General features: G+C 44.7%; 1 protein-coding gene across 4 annotated transcripts in view; it reads left to right on the forward strand.

The window, feature by feature from the left end:
• The window catches only part of XYLT1 (xylosyltransferase 1), a 141600-nt gene extending 120626 nt beyond the window's left edge, over nt 1-20974 (forward strand). For 2 of the 4 annotated variants that reach the window (XM_079320644.1, XM_079320642.1), the window contains 5 exons: nt 1375-1551; nt 3426-3685; nt 7557-7752; nt 12047-12380; nt 20529-20974. In XM_079320644.1, the coding sequence (XP_079176770.1) occupies nt 1375-1551; nt 3426-3685; nt 7557-7752; nt 12047-12380; nt 20529-20851 (1290 nt within the window). In that variant the 3' untranslated portion in view covers nt 20852-20974. The remainder of the gene's footprint in view (nt 1-1374; nt 1552-3425; nt 3686-7556; nt 7753-12046; nt 12381-20528) is intronic. The other 2 variants (XM_079320645.1, XM_079320643.1) reach the window with 1 other exon arrangement.
• The last annotated feature ends 1950 nt before the right edge of the window (nt 20975-22924 follow it).

Consider the following 22924-nt stretch of genomic DNA (forward strand, 5'->3'; position numbering starts at 1 on the left):
AATATGCCATTAGCACATTGTTCAGAAAAATAATCCTAGATCTGTTAGACCAGGGACTAACTTACAGAAGGGAGATAAAGGGCATTTCTTAGAATTACTCATACAGCTGAAAAAAAGTGAAATTATTGCTAGCACTTGTGTCTTTCCTAGAATCCTTTAGGCTGCCAGTGCCCAAAACTGGTCTTTGTATTATTCTGTACCAGGATTTTGGAGCAGGACCTCAGCTGTATGCTTAAAGTTTGATTTGGTCTGTAAAGTGTTAAGATTTTTCCATGCTCTGTGGAATACAGGCATAGAGTGTGTTTCATATGTGGCAGAACAATAGAGCTTGTTAATTCTGTAATTTCAAAGGAAAACAGGTCACCTGCATTAGGTTTGGGCCCATGAGCTTAAGTGAAGGGGAGTCCTGGCTTGAAGGACAGGTGTCTGCCAATAAAAGCAGAAGCTCCTCTTTGAAATGGAGAATGTACACCCTCTTTCTCCAAATTATTATTATAATTTTGAAATTAAGGGGCTCTCAGGCAAAGAGATGGGAATTAGGAATAACAGTTCTTTACTGGGAAAATTAAAATAGAAATGCAGCATTACACAGAACAATCCCAACCCTGCCAGAGTCAGAATCCAAGCTGGCACAGTCAGTCAGTCAGGGTGGTGGCACAGTCCCATTCCATGGTGCTGCATCCTCCTGCAGGGGCAGATGTGGTTCAGCTGGAGCAGTGCTCCTGGAGAAGGTGCAGTTTCTTCTGAAGCTCCAGGGATGATGTGGAAGGGTCTGGTTTTCCTCTGGAATCCAGTGGAAAGAAGGTTTCTTGGTGTCCAAAATCTCAGTTTTTATCTGGGTAGGAAAGGCTTGGCTCCTGCCCTGGCTGGAGCATCTCCCAGTGGGATGATGGAATTTTATCAGCCATGCACTGGGACTCAGTGGCCATGAACAGGAGATATCTGCTGGAGGGAGGATGGGCTGTGGGAAGATAAAGATGATTGCCCAGATGGTTTAAAGATGGCCCATGAGCAGATAATGTGTGCCAGGAGATAAAGATCACTGCCACACCCAGTTTAAACAATGGCCCATTAACAGGAGATATCTCCCACAGGGATAAGAATCACTGCCACACCCAGTTTTTAACAATGGCCCATTAACAGGTGATACCTCCTGGATGAAGGGTGGGTCATGGGAAAGGTAAAGATGATTGTCCAGCTGGTTTAAAGCTGGCCCATTAGTAGATAATGTGTGACAGGAGATCAGGGTCACTGTCACACCCTGCTTCAGCAGATGGTGACCCAATTCACATTGCTGGCTACATCAACCCAACACAAGGAGAAAAAGGAAGTTTGAGGAGCTGAGTGTGGAGATGTGCTCTGTGTTTGTTGCAGTCCTTCTTCCACACTGTGCTGGAGAACAGCCCCTTCTGTGACTCCATGGTGGACAACAACCTGCGCATCACCAACTGGAACAGGAAGCTGGGCTGCAAGTGCCAGTACAAGCACATTGTGGACTGGTGTGGCTGCTCCCCCAATGACTTCAAACCAGCAGACTTCCACCGCTTCCAGGTAACTGAGCACACCTGCAGAGGGGCTCTTGCCCCTGTGCTGGGCTTGGGGAGCTGGCTGAATGTGGCTGCAGCAGGGAGAGGGGAGGAAAGCATTGACTCCCTCAGGCAGGTGGAGAAAGAGATATGAGGAAGCTCTCATCTTAATTTCAGGAGAATGAAAGATAAGTTCTCCTATATTTTGGCCCTGGAGACATACCACTGCGTGGTAAGGTCACAAAGCAACTCTTTGGACTCCTTGGCATTGGTAGTTTGCTGTGCTAGAAAGGAGGGAAGATTAACACATCTCTGACTGTACCACTATTGCTTGGTAACTCTTGTGAGTTTATTGCAAAAGGTTTTTTCCAATTTTCCAGCTTAGGTGCTTTCATCATTTTGTAAAACTCCTGGCTTTCAGTGTTAAGCAATCTTTCTCATCTTGTTAAAAAGCTTAGAAGTTGATTAGTGTGCGTGCTAGAGACTTACATAGCACAAGGCAAAATCCATTTTCATTATTATATTCATCAGCACAATCGTGTTAAAGTTTATCTCGTGGTTTTGGGAGCCTTAGTCATGATGTTTTGATCACCCAGGTTTGACAGGACTGTCTTAGAAGGTTTAATCAGCTCCTTTGTGATAGTTTCCTCCAGGCAGACGTGAGAGCAGACCTGTGCTGCAGGGTGCACTCAGTCTCCAGGCTGTGTCTGACCTGTGTATCTTCTGTTGAGAATGAACAGCCTCTTGTTTCAAGGTCACCAGATTTGCAATTCCATCCCTCCAGCTCCTCAGGGTTCCCTGCATAAAGCATGTTTGTGTGGGATGGGGAATGTGTTACCCCACAGCACAGGAATGATGCCTGCTCTGAAACAGAGATCTTTTCTTTGCTGTAATGTACTGCCTACCAGGCAAGCTTGAAGTCAGTGACACAGGCACTCACAAAAAGAGCAAATGAGACGTTATCTAAAAGAGGCTCTGCTGCCCTAAGCACCAATCCCAGGGAATTCTCCAGCACACAATAAATGGCAGGTCTTAAAAAACTCCTGCCAGACTGCAGAGCCTTACCTGCTCCAGGCTGTGAACCCACAATGGTATTTCAGAAAACAATCAGGTAAACTGAGCTGGAAAGGAAAGTTCAAAATTAGAGTAGATGTAAAGGCAGCTTCTGACACATTCTGGTGAGAGAGCCCCTCACAGGAGCACACAGCACCAGAAGGCTGGAGCCTGCTGTTCCCACAGAGGCACAAAGAGAGCCCAGATCACAAAGCTCGCAGCATGCACCATCTCAGAGCAAAACTGAGCACCCTCAAAAGAATTTTCCAACCATCTGGGGCAATCTTGAACTCCTTGGCACCTCAGGACCGATGCTCAAATATGAACAAGTAGCATATAAAGCAGTTATATACCCAAGATCATGTCAAGTGCAGAGAAAAAAATGTGGACAGGACCACTCAGAAGTGGAGAAGCCTGAACACAAATGGCACCTCTCCCAGAGACCTCTTACCACCTCCTAGCACCAAATCCATGCACAGAAAATGCTGTTCTGCCTGTTCTGGGCCCACAGTACACTGCTCCCTGCATAGCAGGTGTCAGTGCTGGGCTGTCTCCAGGCTGACGTGGGGCTTTGGAGAGCATCCCCAGCCCTGCTGCCCTGGGAGAGCTGCCTGAGCAGGGCAGCGAGGGCTGGCTCTGGGTCTGAGGGGATTTTCACCGAGTGAATGCAGTTTCACTGAGTTGTGCAGTTTTTAGCTGAATCTTAACATCATCCCCAACAATGAATGGTCCCAAAGGTGACCCTTTAAGTCATCTTTTCCCGTGGAGAGAAGCAGTTAATGTCCTGGGGCAAGGTGTCATGTCTGAGAATGGGAGCTGAGTGTGTTTTGCTGCCCTGTCCCACAGCAGACTGCCAGGCCCACCTTCTTCGCCCGCAAGTTCGAGGCAGTGGTGAACCAGGAGATCATCGGGCAGCTGGACTATCACCTGTACGGGAACTACCCGCCGGGCACGCCGGGGCTGCGCTCCTACTGGGAGAACGTCTGGGAGGAGCCCGACGGGCTGGGCGCGCTCAGCGACACCGCGCTCACCATGTTCCACTCCTTCAGCCGCCTGGGGCTGCGCCGAGCCCAGAGCACGGGGCAGGGCACGGGGGACAGCTGCAGGTCAGTGCCCTGGGGACACGGGCAATGGGGACATGGGCACTGCTGGGCGCGCTCAGCGACACCGCGCTCACCATGTTCCACTCCTTCAGCCGCCTGGGGCTGCGCCGAGCCCAGAGCACGGGGGACAGCTGCAGGTCAGTGCCATGGGGACACGGGCACTGCCATGGGGACACGGGCACTGCCATGGGGACATGGGCATTGGGGACACGGGCACTGCTGGGCACTGGGAACAGCAGCTGCTGGTCAGTGCTGCTCTGCTCACTGCTCTGCTCACTGCTCTGCTCACTGCTCTGCTCACTGCCCTGGGCACTGCTGGGTGTAGGAGCTGGTGGGGGACAGTGGTCAGGACAAACTCAGGCACTCTCTGTGTTCTGGTGTTGAAGTTTGCAGTTTATTACAGTGGGTAAAAAGGCTCAGCTGGGAGCTGCAGACACACCTCAAACAGGCCCAGAGGAGTGAGATAACAGGGGGTAAAGCAAGGGTGAGGGGTGCAGGGATGAGAGCAAGGGAGAGAGAGGGTGTGAGAGCAAGAGAGTGGTAAGAGAGGGAGGTAAGAGAAGTAAGAGAGTGATTTTCCCATTTACAATACAATAAATCTTCTTCTATGTTGAATATTCTAATATCAGCTAACCAATCTAATACAAGATACAAATCCTATAGCATTTACACACAGCCTATAAAAATCATTATATTACCATAATGTGTTATACTTTAAACCCTAAAAGCTACTCTTTGGAGCCCTTTTGCCAAGCTAGCAGGGTCTTCTCTGACCTTTGGACCATTGTTCTATCAAGAGGTGATTACTTTCAGCCACTCATCCTATTGTCTTCTAGTTAATTAGTAACTAAGGTTTGGTATCTCAAAGGTGGCTCTCATTTCAATCTCACTTATGGCTTCCATATTCTCAAAATCTTTTGCTAGGCAATCACATTTATAAGGTTTTCCTGATTCATCCTTCCCAACAGCTGGGCTTTGGGAGGCTCCTGCTGGGCTGTGCTGGCCAGAGCCTATGGCCAGGCAGCTGCAAGTGCACAGCACTTATTTCCAGGAGTATTTATGTCCATAATAAAGCTTTGGCTAGTCTGGGTTGACATTATGTGACCTGTTTGCTGCACTTTTAAGGAGCTCCTCTCCAGGCTGATGAAGACTGACAGGATCCAGTTGGGCAGTGCTACCCCCACTGCTGCATTCCCCTTGATTAATTTCAGCAAGTGGATTATAGCCCCAGCTCCTAAACCCTCCTTGTGATTGCAGCAGAGGTCGTGTTCACCTCTATTATGCTTACCAGAAGCAGAGGACAGGATTTCAGAATGAATCTGAGCACAGGCAGGTTAATGGTCCTTGCTTGTTTGTTCCCCTGGGAGCACACATGGAGTACACAGAGCTTGCTTGGCTCAGTTTGCCTCCTTGGTGCAGCTCTCTGTGCCAAATGTGCTGCAACTGGTAAAATCTATTGGCATCAATACATAAAATATATCTAGGTGTTTATCTATCTATAGATAGATAGATAGATTTATCTCAAATAAAAGTCCTTTTTCTTTAAAAGGAGATTCCCCTTATATTTTTGATTCCTTTTTTACCTATAAGCCTGACTAAGAAGAATTAAGTCTGAAAGGGATTTGAAGGAAGAATTCCTGAAGTTAGACTTGCACTTGTTTGCTGCCTGCAAACACATTTGCAGCTGTTTAGATTCAAAGCAGAGAGGGTTCATCTTTTAAAGTCTTACTTTACCATCCCTTAATTCCTTCTTCAGAATGTATTTCTGGAGCCTGCCCCTTTTCATCCAAATAGAAAGCACATAGAGCCTAAGTCAGCAAACACTGAAGATGCTCCATGTGCTCTGATGGATGGACATTGCCCCTCTTGTGTTCTCCAGAGGGAACCAAATGTGCCTTGACCTTCCTGAATTAGTCATGGAAGTGCTGAGCAATGTCCCATTTAGAAAGATGTGGCAATAAGAGCTCCAGATTCCTATTAGAGTTTTGTCAGTGAAGGTTACCAGTGCAAAGCAATAAAAGATCAATAACAATTAGATAGAAATAATCACTAATAGCATGCCTTCCTTATGAAATAAAGGCAGACCTAAGGAAGTCCTGGGTCATTTGTCCTGCAGAATGAAGCCAGAAAGAGGATGGGGACTATGTATAACCAGTACTGAAATAATTTGACAATTACTTTTGTTCTCACTCCTTTTGCCAGAGTTCTGATGCTGATTTATATCAATTATCACTTTTGTTTCTGAGGAACATTCCATTGCACAGGAGCTCAAGGTGCTTTTCAAGCTTGCTCAGATTATAGATAGGAGCAGGGTGCCTGCAGCTGTCTCCAGGATAAAGCACAGCTCCTTTCCAGCAGGCTGGAGTGCAGGGAGGAATTGCAAACAGTGATAGAGAGCAGAGGCTTTGTTTTCATATCTACCTGAGCCCCCCTCAGGACACTGTGAGGCAGCAGTTCAGATCAGAGACAGATAGATGAGCTTCAGGTTTATATTCCCATCTCTTTTGGTAGTGCACTGTCCTGGTGTTTGCACCTTTACCTTCCCTCCTCCCCTTCATTTTGCATGTCTGGTGCAGCAGTGGGAGGATGGGTTTGGGCTGGGCAATGTTCCCTTTGCCTGGGTCCCCTGGGAGTGAGCCCCTGCTGCCACCACAGCAGCCCAGATGTGTGTGAGAGCAGCTGCCTTGCCCAGTGCCCTGAGGAGAGCCAGCTGTGCCCCACAGGCTGCTCAGGTTCCACAGGAGATGGAGTGTCAGCATCTTCATGGGAGCAGCACTCATGTGTGATTGAGATTTAATTCACTTCTTCCACCTCTAGGCATTTTTACTCTCTGCTGCCAAGAGGCAATTTACTCAGGCTATTTCAAGGATATTGTAAATATTTGCTGCTGCACACATATAAAACAGGAGGTCTTGGTGCTCAGAACAGAAGTCAGATTGTTGCTGGCACTGGCTGTGTAGCTTTGCAGGGGTTTTGCTGCTCCATCAGTGCAGGCTCTGTTGGTGCCCTGTGTTCTTATGCTGGTTTCTCCAGCTCCAGAGAGTTCTGGGTGTTGCTGACCTCCTGCAATGGAAAGTCCTCCTTGGTGCTCATCCTCTAATTGTGATAACAAGCCTGAGGAGTCAGGCTTGGCTGACTTCCTGGGAAGGTGTGATGCTGGTTGGTTTCATTTATTCTGCAGTTAACATCAGGGCTGTAAAGTAGCAAAATATTTGATGTCTGAGCTATGAATAACACATTTAATTATTTATGCATCCATATGTAGCCAAGCATTGTTACAGATGTTTCTGAGGCCATAGCACACCATCAGCCATACATTTTAATTATCTGAGGCTGTGACTGCAATGTCTTTAAATCTCAACTGCAGCTGAATGCTTCCAGATCTCTCAATGGCTGCTTTTGCCCAGTTGTTTGACCCTTTTTTAAGGTGATGTTGTTTTTTTTTTTTTATTATGAGTCAAAAAATCACAGCAAAAGCAGTTTAAAGTCTTTAAAGACTGTGAAGTTTTTTTTATTAAAATAAGGAGACCTAAAATGGGGACTGGATCCTGGTGTCCACCACTGCAGTGCCACCCTGCAGAGCCCTGCCCTTGGGAAGGGCTTTGGGAATAGAAGGAGCTCCTGAAGAGCTTCAAGCTGTGCATATGGAATTAATGACTAACACATTTTTACATATAACATTCTTAGTAACATATTTTTACATTTTGGGGTGATTGGAGCAGCCTAAGAATATTTGATAATGAGTCATGACCACATTTGAAATCTCTTAATGTGATTTTTCTAATTGAAATGGAGGCTTCTTAAGCCGTTAGCTCCAAGTAAATGGAGATTTCATGTCTCTCTTGTGTAACTGATGAGATGTGCTGTTTTACAGGTACTACCCCATGGGCCACCCAGTTTCCATCCACCTTTACTTCCTTGCTGACCGTTTCCAGGGCTTCCTGATCAGGCACCATGCAACCAACCTGGCTGCCAGCAAACTGGAGACTTTGGAAACGTGGGTGATGCCCAAGAAAGTCTTCAAGATTGCAAGTCCACCCAGCGATTTTGGGAGGCTGCAGTTCTCAGAGGTGAGTGTTGGCAGCCAGCCAAGCACACCTCTGGCATCATGAGAGTGAGCACTAAATCAGCAGCCTTTGCAAACTGTATTCCCATGGAAATTTGGGGTGAGAGTGGTGTCCTAGCATAGTGTACATCCTCACCATAGGAGATGCTGCTGGCAGCTCAGATCTGTGGTCAACACTCATATTAATCTGAGTCCTCACCCCCTTCTGTTATATAAACAAATGGAAGGCTTTTGTTGTTGTCAAAGGGGCTCAATAATTTAAAAATAACTTAAAAGTTTTGCCACCCCGTTTGTTGCGAGTGCTGTGAAAGGCTCCTGGGGAAAATGCCATTTTTCTGCAGTTCCAGATGTAAATGGTGACATGTTTAAATGTGTCTCTCAAGAGTACACTGAAAAAAACTCATGAAATTAATGGCAGTCAGGTACTGCTATCACATGTGAGCAGAATATTGATGTTGTAACACAAAAGAGAAAATTATCACAGCAGGGGCTGAGATTTCCCACAAATCCTGTTATTTTTCTAGAAATTTGTCCCAGTGTCTGTCACAGAGTATAAAAAATCGACCTAAAATATATCAGGAAAGTTGACCACTAATAGGACCTGACATCTGTGTTCTGTTCTCAAGATACAATTGTCTGAGCAGTTAATTTCACGATTTTTCTTGTTAAGCTGCAAATTTCAATTAAGGTGTAAAATTGATTGAAGAAATGTGTTCCAGTCATTATGGCTAAGTCCATAAATTACCATCTTCTTGGGCAATTAAGGAATGCCTGGGTGGGATTCAGTGTTTTGGTGTGCATGGCAAATCCATGACACTAATGTGCCATTAGAGAGATGGATGGAAGGTGTGGCTCATTTGTCACTGTGTCTGAGGGTAAGCCTGCCACTTCATGCAGTGAGAAATGTTCATACCTGCTCCAGTTCTTGTGATTTGTAGGAGCATTTCTGCTGCTTGTTTGGCACTTTGAAGAATTTAATCCCTGGCAAGCTTTTTGAGCATGAGGAAGCATTTTCTTCTATTTGAAACTCAACAAGAAGAGTTTTGGTGGTTGCTTACTTGTTTTCATTATATTTTCCTCACCCAGCCTCTTTAATTGTCCTCTTCTTTCATAGGTGATTCATATTTTCAAAGACCACGAGTAATAGTAAAAAGTAAATAATTTAATTTTTTAATTGGTATTTTTTCTGCCTTCCCTCTGCCTTCAGGATCTGCCCCTGAGCCAAATAATTCTCTCAGTTACCATGCTATAAATCCAGCATTAACTTCTTCAGCTTCAGTGTGGCTGGAAAGCTCTGATCTGCTACTGCTTATTAAAATGCCACTGCTTTGTCAAGGTGGAAAACAAACTTAGCAGATCAGCTAAAATGGAAGCATCAGCATTCACAGAAAATAAAATTAAAATTCATGCTTATTGATACACAGAACTGCTTGTTCTTCAACAGCTTTCACCCCATGATCTGGCAGGAATTTAAAACTGAATTGGGGCTATTTTAGCTGGGAGTTTTCTCCTATGTCCCACTGGGGCCAGCAGAAGGAGCACACAGAAATCAGACACAGATGTCACCCCACAGCTGGGGGAGTTCATGACAACATTTTGATGGCTCCTGCAGGCTGAGGCAAATCAAATAAAATTACAGGAAACCCAAGAGAGACGATTTCCAAGTGTGGAGCTCCCACACCTCCTCATTTGGCTGGTGCACAATGCACACTCTGTGTGTCCTGCCAGCCTGGGCTCAGGCAGGGCATTGCTTTGCTGCACACAGCTAAAAGTCTCAGCTCACCATCCTGCAGTTGAACACTCAGTTTCTGGTCTTGTTAAGACTTGTGATTCATCACAGAGAATAAAATAAACTAGGTGGCAGGCAATTAGTGTGCATTGTGTGAGCCTAATGGTCCTGTTTGTGGTGAGCAATGAGACACGAGCCCATAATCACCAGATAATTTATCTTGGGAAAGTTTTATCTTGGGTTCAAACAGAGATAGAAACAGAAGTTTTGGGCCAATGAGAGATTTCCAGCTTTCCAAGCATGCCCTGTGCACAGTGAAACCCAAAATAAAGGTGATTAAAATAATGATGTGGAAAATGGCAGTTTCTGTGCCACATCCCTTCATAATTTATCAGATATTCATTACTTCTTGATTCTGTCCCATACTTGGTGTATTCTGTTTGAAAGTGAAAGCCTATTCACAATGTTTTATAGAGTTGTGAAACTTATCATGGGGCTGTAGTATCTCTTGCCCTGTAAAATCAGACATCTCAGTTCTGAGAATTCAGCTGTGTAAAGTTGAAGGGTTATGAACCTCTAACCAGTGCCATAAGTAAAATTCCCTATAAAATGCTGGGCTTCTAAAAACAGCTGCTGCTGCAAGCTGTGCATCATGGGGAAGTATTCCCCAGCTGGAAACCAGACACAAAGGGCAGATCCCATGAACAGAGTGCATTGGTAGCACTCAGGGGTCTGGGGGCTCCTGTCCTGCCTCCCCTCTCCCTCTGCCCTTTGCTGTTTGCTTTAGGGAACCCAGTGCCATGCACAAAGCTTAACAACCAGACAATTGTGTTATGATTTTCCCCCAAAAGCAGCCTCAGCTCTTCCACAGGGCAGTCTGACAAACCTGCATGCTTGTGAACACCTCCCAGCATCTTTTGTGCAGCCTGGAGTGGAGCAGTGTCACCTGGGGGTTGGAGCAGGGGGACTGTAACTTTCTGATTTATTTTCTCAGGGATGAGAAACTAAAGAGAGGGGAAAGAGTTGGATGTCAGGAGTGAATGTTTAATTTTTGAGGCAGAAGTAAGCTTTCTGCAGTGAGTATTTCAGTAAGTAATGTTGAGTGTGGTAGAAGGAGCTTCCTTACAGAATTTCCTTTGCCCAGGAGGGTGTAGGTTTGTTTCACATATTGTGACTTTATTATTTCCAGGTCCCTTGAGCTGTGGTGGGTGTGATGTGGCTGCCCCTCAGCCAAGGTTGGCAGAGGGGATGAGAAGGTCTGGTCAGGAAATGTTCTTTCTTAGCTGATTTCCATGCACACCCAGCCAGTGCTGTCAGGAGCACACACTGACAGCTCCTGGAGGCGTTGGATGCTGGGCTCTGATATCTGGGCTGTGCTGTCTGCTTTGATTAGCTGCTCTGCTGGCTGAAATTCCTCTGAAATACCAGAAATGCTGCCTTGATTGCAGAGTAGTGGAAGCCTCATTTTGTCTCATACTCTGCAGTGTCATAGCCCAGTAGGGAGAATTTGTGTGATGACAGATGGATTTAGGATGGTAGGGGTTTATTTTACTGACCTTGTAGCTTTTTGCTTGCAGTCCTCCTGTAATTTATCTGCCAACCACAGGGATTTATTTAGAAGAGACTGGAGACTGGACAGTTTCCAGTACAGGTAATAGGTGTCAGGTAATCATTATGTTTTGGGGATTTGGGGGGATTTAGGCATTATATTGGAATCATTTATTCTCGTGAAGTGAAAGGAAATCTAGAACTAAAATCTCCAAAGCAAATGAGCTGCAATTATTTCTTATGCTTTCAGGAAAGCAGGTTCTGACCATGCCCTTGTGAGATGAAGCTTAGGGACAAGGACAGTTGTGTGTGGGAAAAATCTGCAATATCCCCATTTATTTGGAAAGTGGGGATCCTGCCTGTGTGTGCATGGGTCCACAGGGGTCACCCACAGAGGCTTTCTATATTTTCTATAGGGAGCAAATCACTCTTTGATGATTTGCACTCATTGGAGAGTAGGGCAAAAGTGAAAAAATCAAAAGCAATGTCACTGTTATGACAGTAAGAGTTTACAAGAAATGAATTCTCACATGAAGCAGGAAGGGAGAGCAAGGAGACAGCATTTCATGGGTGGGTTGTAACAAAGGACTCCATGTGACTTGTCCTGAGAGCAGCAGCTGGGCAGGTCTCCACTGCAGGGACCATCCCTCAAGTGTGTCATGCATTTTCATGACTCAGGAGATGGTGGGTCACTTCTTTTTTCTGTGCATAGGTTGTGTCCAGCCACTAGGCTTGGTCCCTTGTTGACTGTTTTTGTGGAGGGAAGAGAGAGCTGCTATCACCTGTTCTGTCACTCTTATAATAAAAGAAATGTTATTTTTACTTTTATAAACAAAAAGGGAGCACAAAAGCAACTCTTCCTGCTTGCCTCACAGTTTGTGTACTCACTATGATCTTGGGTCATGTTGCTTTTATGTGGATGTATAATTAGGGAAATATGACTTGTGTCTCTTGAGATCCCTTGTTTGCCATCAGGTGCTTCCAGAGATGATGCCAGCAGCCCTGTGCTGTTCTCTTGCAGGTTGGCACCGAGTGGGACGCCAAGGAAAGGCTTTTCCGGAATTTTGGGGGGCTGCTGGGGCCCACAGATGAGCCAGTTGGGATGCAGAAATGGGGCAAGGGCCCCAATGTCACCGTGACTGTCATTTGGGTGGATCCCATCAATGTCATTGCAGCAACATATGATATTCTGATTGAATCCAGTGCTGAGTTTACTCACTACAAACCTCCCCTGAATTTGCCCCTACGACCTGGAGTCTGGACAATAAAAATTCTGCACCACTGGGTACAGGTGGCTGAAACCAAATTCCTCATTACTCCTCTCACCTTCTCAAATCAGCAGCCTATCAAACAAGGTAAGTTTTACTAATCTAGATATTTTGCCTGTAAATGCTGTTGAAAATGAAGTAGCACTGTATTGGAAAAGGATTAAAGAAAGGAATTTTATAGATGCTAAGTCAGAGGAAACTTTTGCACTGAGACAAGTGGAAGTGGCTGTATCCAGTCAGTAAAACACAGCCACTTTGAACAAAAGGCTGTCTATATCTTTAAATTATGCAGAGTTCAGAATCCAGAGAACTTCAGACTCTCAATAATCTAACAGTTATCATAAAAGCCATCATTTAGAAATTGAAAGAAAAATTGACCTTTCTGTGCTGCCTTTCATTCCTGTTTCCTCTTAGAGACTTACATGCGTTTAAACTGTTTTCCTGACAAAGCCTGTGTGTTTAACAATAAAAGCATTAATACACAAAATGCTGGATTAGACAAAATGACCCTAGGCCAGAACTCACCTGACATGTCAGGTCCAGGCATTCACTTCTGCCTGACACCTGCTCAGTGCTTGCCAAGCAGCTGTGTTACAGAAATATCTAAAAATACAGTCCTGGGGCCAGACCCACACTGGCAGGTTGTAGAAAGGAGCTGTTTTCTCCCTTGCCACAGCAGCCCTGAGCCATCTGAACACAGAGGCCATTCTGGGGCTGCCAGGCTCCCATGTGTGCCTGGCACAGCATCATCCAGATCCTTGGATCTGCAGCCAGTGCCCAGGACACTGTGCTGGGAGAAGAGGGAACATTTTACAGCCACACCTGGTTTTTTATTCACTAAAATCAAAACAAGCTTGTTGCTCTGAATATCTTTACCATTCTTCTTAAAGTGCTCAAGTGCTTCCATCTGCCCAGTATTAATATTCATAACTTTAGACATCTTAAATTTGCTAGATACATGAATGCTCCTATTAAGTTTTCAGAAGTTCTTCTTCCTGACAAGGCAGCAAATAAACTGAGTCAGGCATTTACCTTCCAGCACAACGTGCTGCTTCTGTAATGCAAACACCAGCAGACAACTGCTGGGAGCTAATGCAGCCCTTATCTCACTCAACAGGAGTTTGATTCCACACATTTCCAGCACAAGAGTGAACTTACTGATTTCTGCTGCTAACATTTGGTGGCATCATTTCTTAAGCAGGAACCAAACCACCTCCAGCCCACTGCTGTTAATAGCTAATAGGCAGTGATAAATTGTGAACAGACACCATGTGTAGCAGTGATACATTTGCAAAGTTTGAGGCAGCCTGCTTCTGAATGCAGCTGCTATCAGCTTGTCTGCTGGAAATTAATGAATTCCATGTTCTTTGGTAATTTAACATTTGAGGCATAAATTGAATGGAAAATGGGGCATGTAGCCAGCAACCTTGCTGCTTTTTCCTACAGTGGGAGAGCCCCATGGACAGGTAAGCATGTGTTAGACTTCAAAAATAAACCCACACTTTATGGTAAAAGCCAAACTCCCTTTGGTCCAGACTCTGAATCTGAAATAATTCCACTGAAATTGTGTTATTACTCTGTATTGCCCATTGATACACTGGGCTCACTTTTTTTTTTAAAGAAAGCCTGTTCATTCATATGGTAACTAGAATCTACTACAGGAATGAAATGTAAAACTTGGGAACAATATTGTCTGGGAAGAAAGTCTGAGGAGTGATTTGCTACTGATGCTGTGATGTGTAATCTGTAGATGGCTGAGGCTTGGAGGTAGAGAAGAAAGTTAATTACAGGGGCAAGTACTGACACTGCACTGTATTTAGAATTGTATTTGCAATGCAAATTCCTGTTTGTTTTTTTTAAATTTTCTGTCTTGGTGGCACTAGTGTGCTCTGTGCAGGCAGTTATCACTTAGCTTTGATTTCCAGCTTTCAGTTTGTCACCACTTTATTCTTTAAATACATTTTTCTCTGCCAAATAAAGGTATTTTGGGAGAATGACAGAAGGATTAAAACTTCTAAAAGAATGATTTCCTGTAAACAACAGAAAACCCACCAAAAATCTTCTAAAATGAAGGAATAGTATTATTTTCTTACCTTAACATTGAAAATAAAACTGGAATACATCAGACTTAACCAGGAGTTGTCAGTAGAAGAGGGCAATATGTTTTATTAGGAATTTCTTTAAATTTTTCCTTTTTCCAACCATCCTTCCTCACCACCACCAGCAGCTCCCACCCTGCCCTCCCCTCCCTGATAAAAAAACCAACTCCTAGCAGAAAGATTGCCCTGATACATTCCATAGCACTTTGCATTTCCTCAGTAATGCCCCCTCTGCCTCATCCATTCCAGATTTAGAAATTGGAATCCACAAAGTTACAGACCTAAAAATCTCTCCATGACCTTGTGTGCAATTTTTCTTTTTCACTTTTTAAAAAGGCATTTGCACAAAACTGGCAGCAGCCACTAACATCTTGTGTCCTGAGCACATGGTCATGACAAAAATCTCTGTATTTCCTGAATCATTGCTTATCTACACATCACTTCAGCCCAGAGCACAACAAGGAAAAGTTGTTTTGGTTTTCCAGGGAGTCACTGACTCTTCTTTTGAATAATCAAAGTAAAACACGTTCATTCCTGTATCATGACTCTCAGAATTCATAATTGCATTCAAAATATAAAAAAAAAAAATTCATGGGACAGCTGCCAGTAAAGATGTTCTGTTTAGCAGTTTATAAAAACAGCATATGCCACTCATTTATTAATTTTTCTATTTCCATTTATTTATTAATTTTGGCCTAAATTCTGTGCATGCAAGTAAAGCCTTAAAGGGAAGTCAAGGGTGGGTGCTTTCTTTGATGCTGTGTCCAGATGTGAGTAATGGATAGAATGAAAATTGTTTTTAAAACACAGATTCATTGACCTTTTCACAACCTGAATCCATGAGAGATCAGATCTTACATGGAATTACTGAGGGTACTGTTTGGGGTATTTCCACTGTAAATATGGCTCCCTAAGCTATTTCAGTGGAGAGTCTATAATCTAATGTTACTTATTCCTTTCTGCTCCTTTTCCCCCTCCAGTCATCCAAATCTGTATCTATTTTCTCTGTTTTGAGTTGTGTCAGTGGTCTGCTCTGCCTACAGCAGATACTCTGGCTCAGGAGTGCCTGCAAGTATTTGCCTGGAAAAGAAAAGAAAAGGAAATTAGGTTTATTTGTGATCAACCATTTGGAGAAAATGGATTCACTTTCTCCACCAGAGTCTCCTTCCCTCTGCCTCCTGCACAGACAGATTCCAGTTTATTCTTCTAAACAACAGTTTTGATGTTCTCAGCACATGGTTGAGTGTGTCAAAGCCAAGTACTCCATGGCTGTTGTAATGACACAGGAGGGCTGCCAAGGACCAGCAGGATGCTCTAGGAATAATTGTGCCAAACAAAGAGAGAATGGGATATGGGGAAGACAAAACAGGGAGCAGAACCATGTAAGATCACTGGCAGATCACACAGGAATGGGGGAAGTTTTAGGCAAGTGGAATTTGAGTACTTGGAGACTCAAGGCCAGATGTCCAGCTCCCTGTGAAGGGGTGCAGAGGCAGAAGAAAGAACAGGTGTAATTCAGAACACCTAGCCAGCAGCTCACAGACTACAGTCCAAGCTACCCTGCAGACTGCAAGTCCTAAGAAAGCAGCAAATTCAGTAGAGGTTGTCTCTGCATCCCCATCATCCCACTTTCTCCCCTTCCATGCTCTTTAAAAGGCCAAGTGTGATCAACTCCCAGGTTGCAGTCAGGGGAAGAGAAAAAGCCAAAGCAATTTCATTTTTAAATTTGAGTTTATATTCACAGCAAAGTTTCCCCAGCACTCTCCCAGCTGGAGTGCTGATAATGACTTGTCATCTGTTTAATGGATGGTACCTGTTCTATTAAAGCCAAATAGGTTATTGTGAGCCAGTAGCAGGTTCACTTCTGGGGCAGAAAAAGCCCCAAAACCTCAAGATGATGATAAACCCTGGACTGTAAATAAATGAATACATTAAAAACCTTGCCTCCTTCAAGCAAGGAGAGAAGTGAGAAAGTGCAACCTCCTTTTTTGCTTTTAGAGAGACCTTTCCCACTCTGTTCCCAGCTTGCTGGCATGGCCTGGACATGGGGCTGCTGATTTTTGCTGCTCCCATGGAACCTGAAATACCAGTGCCTGTTCCCTGTGCCCCCAAACTGCAGCCCCCCCTTTGAAAGGCTGACAGCATTAGCAGACCTGGGTGATGCACTCAGGAACCTCCATGGCCTTTTAACCTAATCCATATTTATGGATCATCTCAATTAGCAGATACTGGGAAACCTTTGTTTTGCCCTTGGTTGTTTGCAGTGCCTCAATCAATTCTAATTGCATCTATAGGATTATAAAGTGGGTGGCAACTTGTGTCAGAACTGCTGTGATTTCTTTAAATTAACCAGAGGTAATATGACATGTTCTTGATAAACACAGTAATAGCAGCAGGCAGGCACATGACTGCAGAAGAGCAGACATGCCCTGGAATCATCATTCTGAGAAAAACCCTGCAGACAGGGATTTGCTTTGAAATTTAGTTCAGATCCAGCTGACAAGGAGTCGATTAGCTCCACGATGAGCAAATGCAGCACTGTCTTGTTTGCTGCAAGAGAAAACAAACAAAATGTCAATAAAAAATTACCTCTTTGCCAGAGGGCTTTAACACAATTCAAATAAAGAAATAAAGCTGTATGTTCTGTGTTGCTTTAAAAAACCCCACAGGTCTAGCGCCTTAATGTGTACCAAGCTAACCACATTTTTCATTCCTTAGCCCACTCTCTGTCTAAACTAATTTGCTTTTTCTGCAAAATGATGAACAAACCCACACAAAAAGGCTGAAATCCCAGCCTGTGTGGCTGGTTATAGGCTGTGTGTTTAATCCAAAGAAGTTAGACCAAGAAGAGTCAGTTGAGCAATGTGTCCTCACCTGTGAGTGAAGAGCAAATAAAAATAGGGATCAAAAATAACCAAGTTCTTAAATGTTATGTTTTCAAGTCAGAGGAATATATTATGCATTGATACACATCCTCCTGAAGTCAAAGGGCCAGCAAAAAAAATCTGGCTTAATGTCTGCAATTCAGCTAATTTTGAGTTGTTTGTGCTAACCATATTTAAATGTCTAAACATTTAGAGGCAAGCCTTGCATTCTTCATTATTTTTTATGAGCTCTTCCTCGTGACACTTGACTGAAGTGTCAGTGCTTCAAGAGCACACCCAGTAGGTCCAGCCTTCTTTTTTACAGCTTATCAGGGCTTGGAAGCCTCAGTGTCTCTCTTGTACAGCTCAGTAAATGATGGAGTTATGATTCTCTGTCATTTTTCCTGTAATGCAAAGAGGAACAGCCCATCTGCCATTGCTCAGATGAGCAGCCTCCTCCCTTCTTTCTGCTATGAATTGTTTAACAAAGACTTGGAGGCTCCAGGAGAGGGTTCTGAGTGCAGTCCCCAGCATTTCCCATTGGGTACCTGTGGCTCTGCACTCAGGCTGCTGTTACTCAGCTTTTCCTTTCAAGGATGTGCTGACACCTGAGCTGGGGTTCTGTCCTGCTGTGGGGCAGGCAGCCTCCAGCAGTACCAGGTCAGGTTCTCTCTGTGTCTTGACTGGAGCAGCACCTTTCACTGTGGGCACTGGTAACCCTTAACACTCTGCTGCTGTGCCCAGCACAATCCTGCAGTTTCTGCAGGTTTCAGTCCTGATAATCCACCAAGTCCTGAGGCCGGGGACACGTACGAGGCTGAGCCAGAGAGAACAGCAAGTTCCATTTCATCCTGTTGCTTGTCTGAATAAAGATCTCTCTTGTTCCATGCACCAAACACATGCACAACAGGCTCTGATTCAACAAGCTCGCTGAATTGCCTGTTTCAATCACATGATCCTGCTAGTAATGCCAACTCTTATTTATTTGGGAATTTTTACTCAGAATGTTCCTATTTAATTAATATGTTGACAAACACTCTTCCATATTTAATTGCTTCCAAAGGAGGAAATTTAATCATGTGTACTTGTTCTATTTCTTACACTGGCAGAGCACATTCCCGACACATGTGCACAGATTGAACTCATTTTGACTACAGGTTATAGTGGGTATCTACCATTTAAAATAAAAAGAGGGTTTTAGATAAATGCATGAACAGTTAAATGATGTATAATGATGATGAGCGTGTGCTGAACCACTTTAATTGGGGATTTGAAGTAATGGACTTGCACAGTATTTGGCATTAAAGACTTTGCAAATGTAACAGCAAAGCTCCAATTAAACATCCCTTTTCCCCTCTAAATAAATACATGGATTTATTTCCAGCACCTGAGACACTGTCCTCTGCATGAAGAAAGGACTCAGTGTCAGGCTGCAGTGCAGGCAGCAGGGACATGTGGAAGGAATTGTAGCCATGAATATGTAATTCCTGGCCTCTGACGCTCAGGGAGCACCGTGGCTTTCCTTGCCTGGAGTAGCCTGAATGGGCCCATTTTCTCTTCTAGACAGTGTGTCTGTTGGCAGAGCTAAAGATATCCTCTGTGCTGCCAGAGGGTGCTGGGGAAGGCAGCTGGGAGCAGAAAGAAAGGGTTGGAAATTTCCTCCCAACAGGCACTTGGTGAACATTTTTGGAGGGTCCCATCCTGATTTTATAAGCAGCAGCTTGGTGCATTCAGACTCTCAGAAGTCAGCTGGCCTTTGTCAGGGGCAGCCTGGCCCACAGTGTCCAGTTTAGGTATCAGAAAGGATTGTCACAGCCTCATACTGATTTTTACTGCAATATTGTAAATTTGGGTTATTGTACTGTATTTTGCTGAGATAGGCAAGGAGAGCAGCCACAATGCAAAGTGTCATTAGGGAATGATTGTGATCTACTGTTCACCACAGGAGCTTGAAAATATAACTGTCATGAGAGAATACTTTCCCAGTGAGACTGGAGCACTTCCAGGAATCATGTTGGGGCTACATGTCTTTCATTGTGGTCTGGTATGTCCAAGACCATGGTGTTCTCCTTTTAGTAGCAAAAATTCCACCACCTGAATTTTGTAGGCAGATAGAGCTAACAATTGTGACTTTTGCACAGCAGGGCAAGGTTCGTCTGTTTAGGGGAAAAAGTATTATAATTTTGAAATGAAGGGTCTCTCAGGCAAAGAGATGGGAATTAGGAATAACAGTTCTTTGCTAGGAAATTTAAATAGAAATGCAGCATTGCAAAGAACAATCCCAAACCCTGCCAGAGTCAGAATCCAAGCTGACACCCTCAGTCAGTCAGGGTGGTGGCACAGTCCCATTCCATGGTGCTGCATCCTCCTGCAGGGGCAGACGTGGCTCAGCTGGAGCAGTGCTCCTGGAGAAGGTGCAGTTTCCTCTGAAGCTCCAGGGATGATGTGGAAGGGTCTGGATTTCCTCTGGAATCCAGTGGAAAGAAGGTGCCTTGGTGTCCAAAATCTCAGTTTTTCTCTGGGTAGGAAAGGCTTGGCTCCTGCCCTGGCTGGAGCATCTCCCAGTGGGATGATGGAATTTTATCAGCCATGCACTGGGACTCAGTGGCCATGAACAGGAGATATCTCCTGGAGGGAGGATGGGCTGTGGGAAGATAAAGATGATTGCCCAGCTGGTTTAAAGATGGCCCATTAGCAGATAATGTGTGCCAGGAGATGAAGATCACTGCCACACCCAGTTTAAACAATGACCCATTAACAGGAGATATCTCCCACAGGGATAAGAATCACTGCCACACCCAGTTTAAACAATGACCCATTAACAGGAGATATCTCCCACAGAGATAAGAATCACTGCCACACCCAGTTTAAACAATGACCCATTAACAGGAGATATCTCCCACAGAGATAAGAATCACTGCCACACCCAGTTTAAACAATGACCCATTAACAGGAGATATCTCCCACAGAGATAAGAATCACTGCCACACCCAGTTTAAACAATGACCCATTAACAGGAGATATCTCCCACAGGGATAAGAATCACTGCCACACCCAGTTTTTAACAATGGCCCATTAACAGGTGATACCTCCTGGATGAAGGGTGGGTCATAGGGAAGATAAAGATGATTGCCCAGCTGGTTTAAAGCTGGCCCATTAGCAGATAATGTGTGCCAGGAGATCAGGGCCACTGCCCCAGCTGGCTGCAGCAGATAGAGACAGAATCCACAGACACCCCTAAACCTCACTCTTTTTTTACTGTCCCCTTGCAGAGGACGCCATCAAGCTGCACAGCGGGCCCCCCAAGAACGCCTACATGGAGCAGAGCTTCCAGGGCCTGAACCCGGTGCTGAACATGCCGGTGAGCGCGGCGCGCGCCGAGCAGGCCCGGCGCAACGCGGCGCTGGCGGGGCCGCGCCTGGACGCCTGGGTGGACTCGCTGGTGGGCGGCGTGTGGTCGGCCGTGGACGTGTGCAGCGTGGGGCCCACGGGCTGCCCCGGCCTGCAGGGCTGTGCCCAGACCCCCTGGAGCTCCCTCAGCCCCGACCCCAAGGCCGAGCTGGGCCCCGTCAAACCCGACGGCCGCCTCAGGTAGCGCCCGCTTCCAAGGGAATTCCTCCAACCTCGCTCCTCTCTGAGTCCTGCACCAGGTTTCAGGAACCTAAGGGAAAGTTTTGGGGGGTTTTTTGGTTACTTATTGCAATAGAATTTGTTTTTAAAAAAACAAAGAAACAAAAAAAAAAAATGGAGTTCTGACAAGGCCTTTGGCGCTGCCCTCTCCATCCACAGCCTGTGCCGTTCCAGCTGCCACCATCCTGTGGCCTTAGGAATATTGGCACCAAGCCATGGAGAGGGCAGTGAAGGAGCAGCTGCTAAAGGGTTTTGTTCAAATAAATGTGTCTGTACCTCTGCTGTTTCATAGGCTTTTGTTATTTTGCTCCAACGAATAAATCACAGCAAGATTCCCCTGTGCTGACGCTTCCTGGGGAGGTTGGTTCCTGCAGGCTGGAGCCTGTGTGACCTCAGAGAATGTGAAGTAATTATGGTACAGCCTCACTCCGGTTTTTAATGACACAAAGTAATCCTGGACACAGCTGATAGACCTCTGTTATCCTAGTTAGAGAAAACGAGCAGAAGCAGAAACTTTCAGATTACTTTCAGAGGTTTTTTTTCAGAATAATTCCGTGATAAACTCTAAATGGAACCAGTGTTTTGCTATAGTAGTGTTTTATGTCTCATGCAGTCGGGTTCAGGGTCAGCGTACTAAAAGAATTTATTAAAGAACAAAGAAGTTTTTTAAATTCCAGCCCTTTCAAATCTGCAGGTATTTTTGGAAGCCACCAGTACCTGATTATTTTCACAGGCTGCCAGTGGAGCAGGTGTGTGAGTTGTGTGGGGTGGGTTGTGATGTGTCTGCTCACACCCTTTGCTCATGAGCTGAGCTGAGTTTTTTCTCAGGCAGTGGAGTTGTAAACCAGTAAAACAGTAAAACTGGGACCTAAATCTGCAACAGGTTTCTTCCCTAATTTGAGTAGTGGCTAGTAAGTCTTAACACTAATTCCCTGCCCTGGTCTCAGATCTCCATCTTGTCCTAGGGAAGGATCCTCCCAGGCTTTGCCAGGGCATCTGGAAGGCTCTGCAGGATGTGGATCACTGCCCAAAGCCAGGGGAAGGAGAACAATGCCATGTTTCTCTGTGCTTTTACTTTATTCTGTCAACAATCTACCCTTGCCTGTCTTCAGAATTCCTAGCAGGCTGCATCCTGTTTGAATTAGGCATGTTTTGCATCATTTCAACCTGCATTTTCTACAGTAGGGAAAAATTAATTTACATTCCAAGAACTTTTTAAAATACAGGTTTTATATACAAATTCATATCCAAATAATGCATTTTACATTAGCAAAAACATGCACTTTGTTGCTGTTGCTGTGTTAATCTCCAGTTAGCAACAGAACCAAAAAAGACCATTAAATGCCACTGGGTTAATTAGGAAAGAAGTCCTGTTGCTGTAATAAAGGAAGGTATCTGTTCACCCTTCTGTGTGCATGGATAACTTTCTGCTGGGGGTTAAGTGTCCACATCAGGAGGGAAACAGACCCTTAGATCATTCTGTAATCACATCTCACAGGAAGGCTGAATTCCCTTTTGAACAACACTTGCAGTAGGACTGTAACACCAGATCCCCATGGCTTGGAGTAACTCTGTCATATTGGTTTAAAGCTACTTCAGTTTGCTTTGGACTTGAAATTGTGGTGTCAGCTGTGCTGGCATTAAGGCAGAGCATCAAAATATTTATCAGGCACAAAAATGGATGCATAGAAGGAACAATTTAGGTATTTATTATTTATGTTTTAGTCAATGACTAATTAGTAGGTGCTGCTTTTGCAGCTTGGAGATTATGTTATTTTACTAACTGAACCTGCCTTTATTAAGAAAAGGCCTTCTTCCCCTCACACCTCCCTTTCTTTTTTTGTCTTGATTTTGTCAGTCACGAGTGGTAGCTTTAGGAAAGTTTGTAGCAATGAGAGCTGATTGGAATATTCCAATCAAGATCATGTTCCAGCTTTTCAACCAGCTCTGGAGGCAAGCATGTGTGAAACCAGGGTTGCCAACAGGTTTATGTAATAGAATCACAGTGTTATCACTTATTCAGTAGGGGTTTATAAAA

This window comes from Erithacus rubecula, assembly GCF_903797595.1.
Source record: "Erithacus rubecula genome assembly, chromosome: 17".
Classification (NCBI taxonomy): Eukaryota; Metazoa; Chordata; class Aves; order Passeriformes; family Muscicapidae; genus Erithacus; species Erithacus rubecula.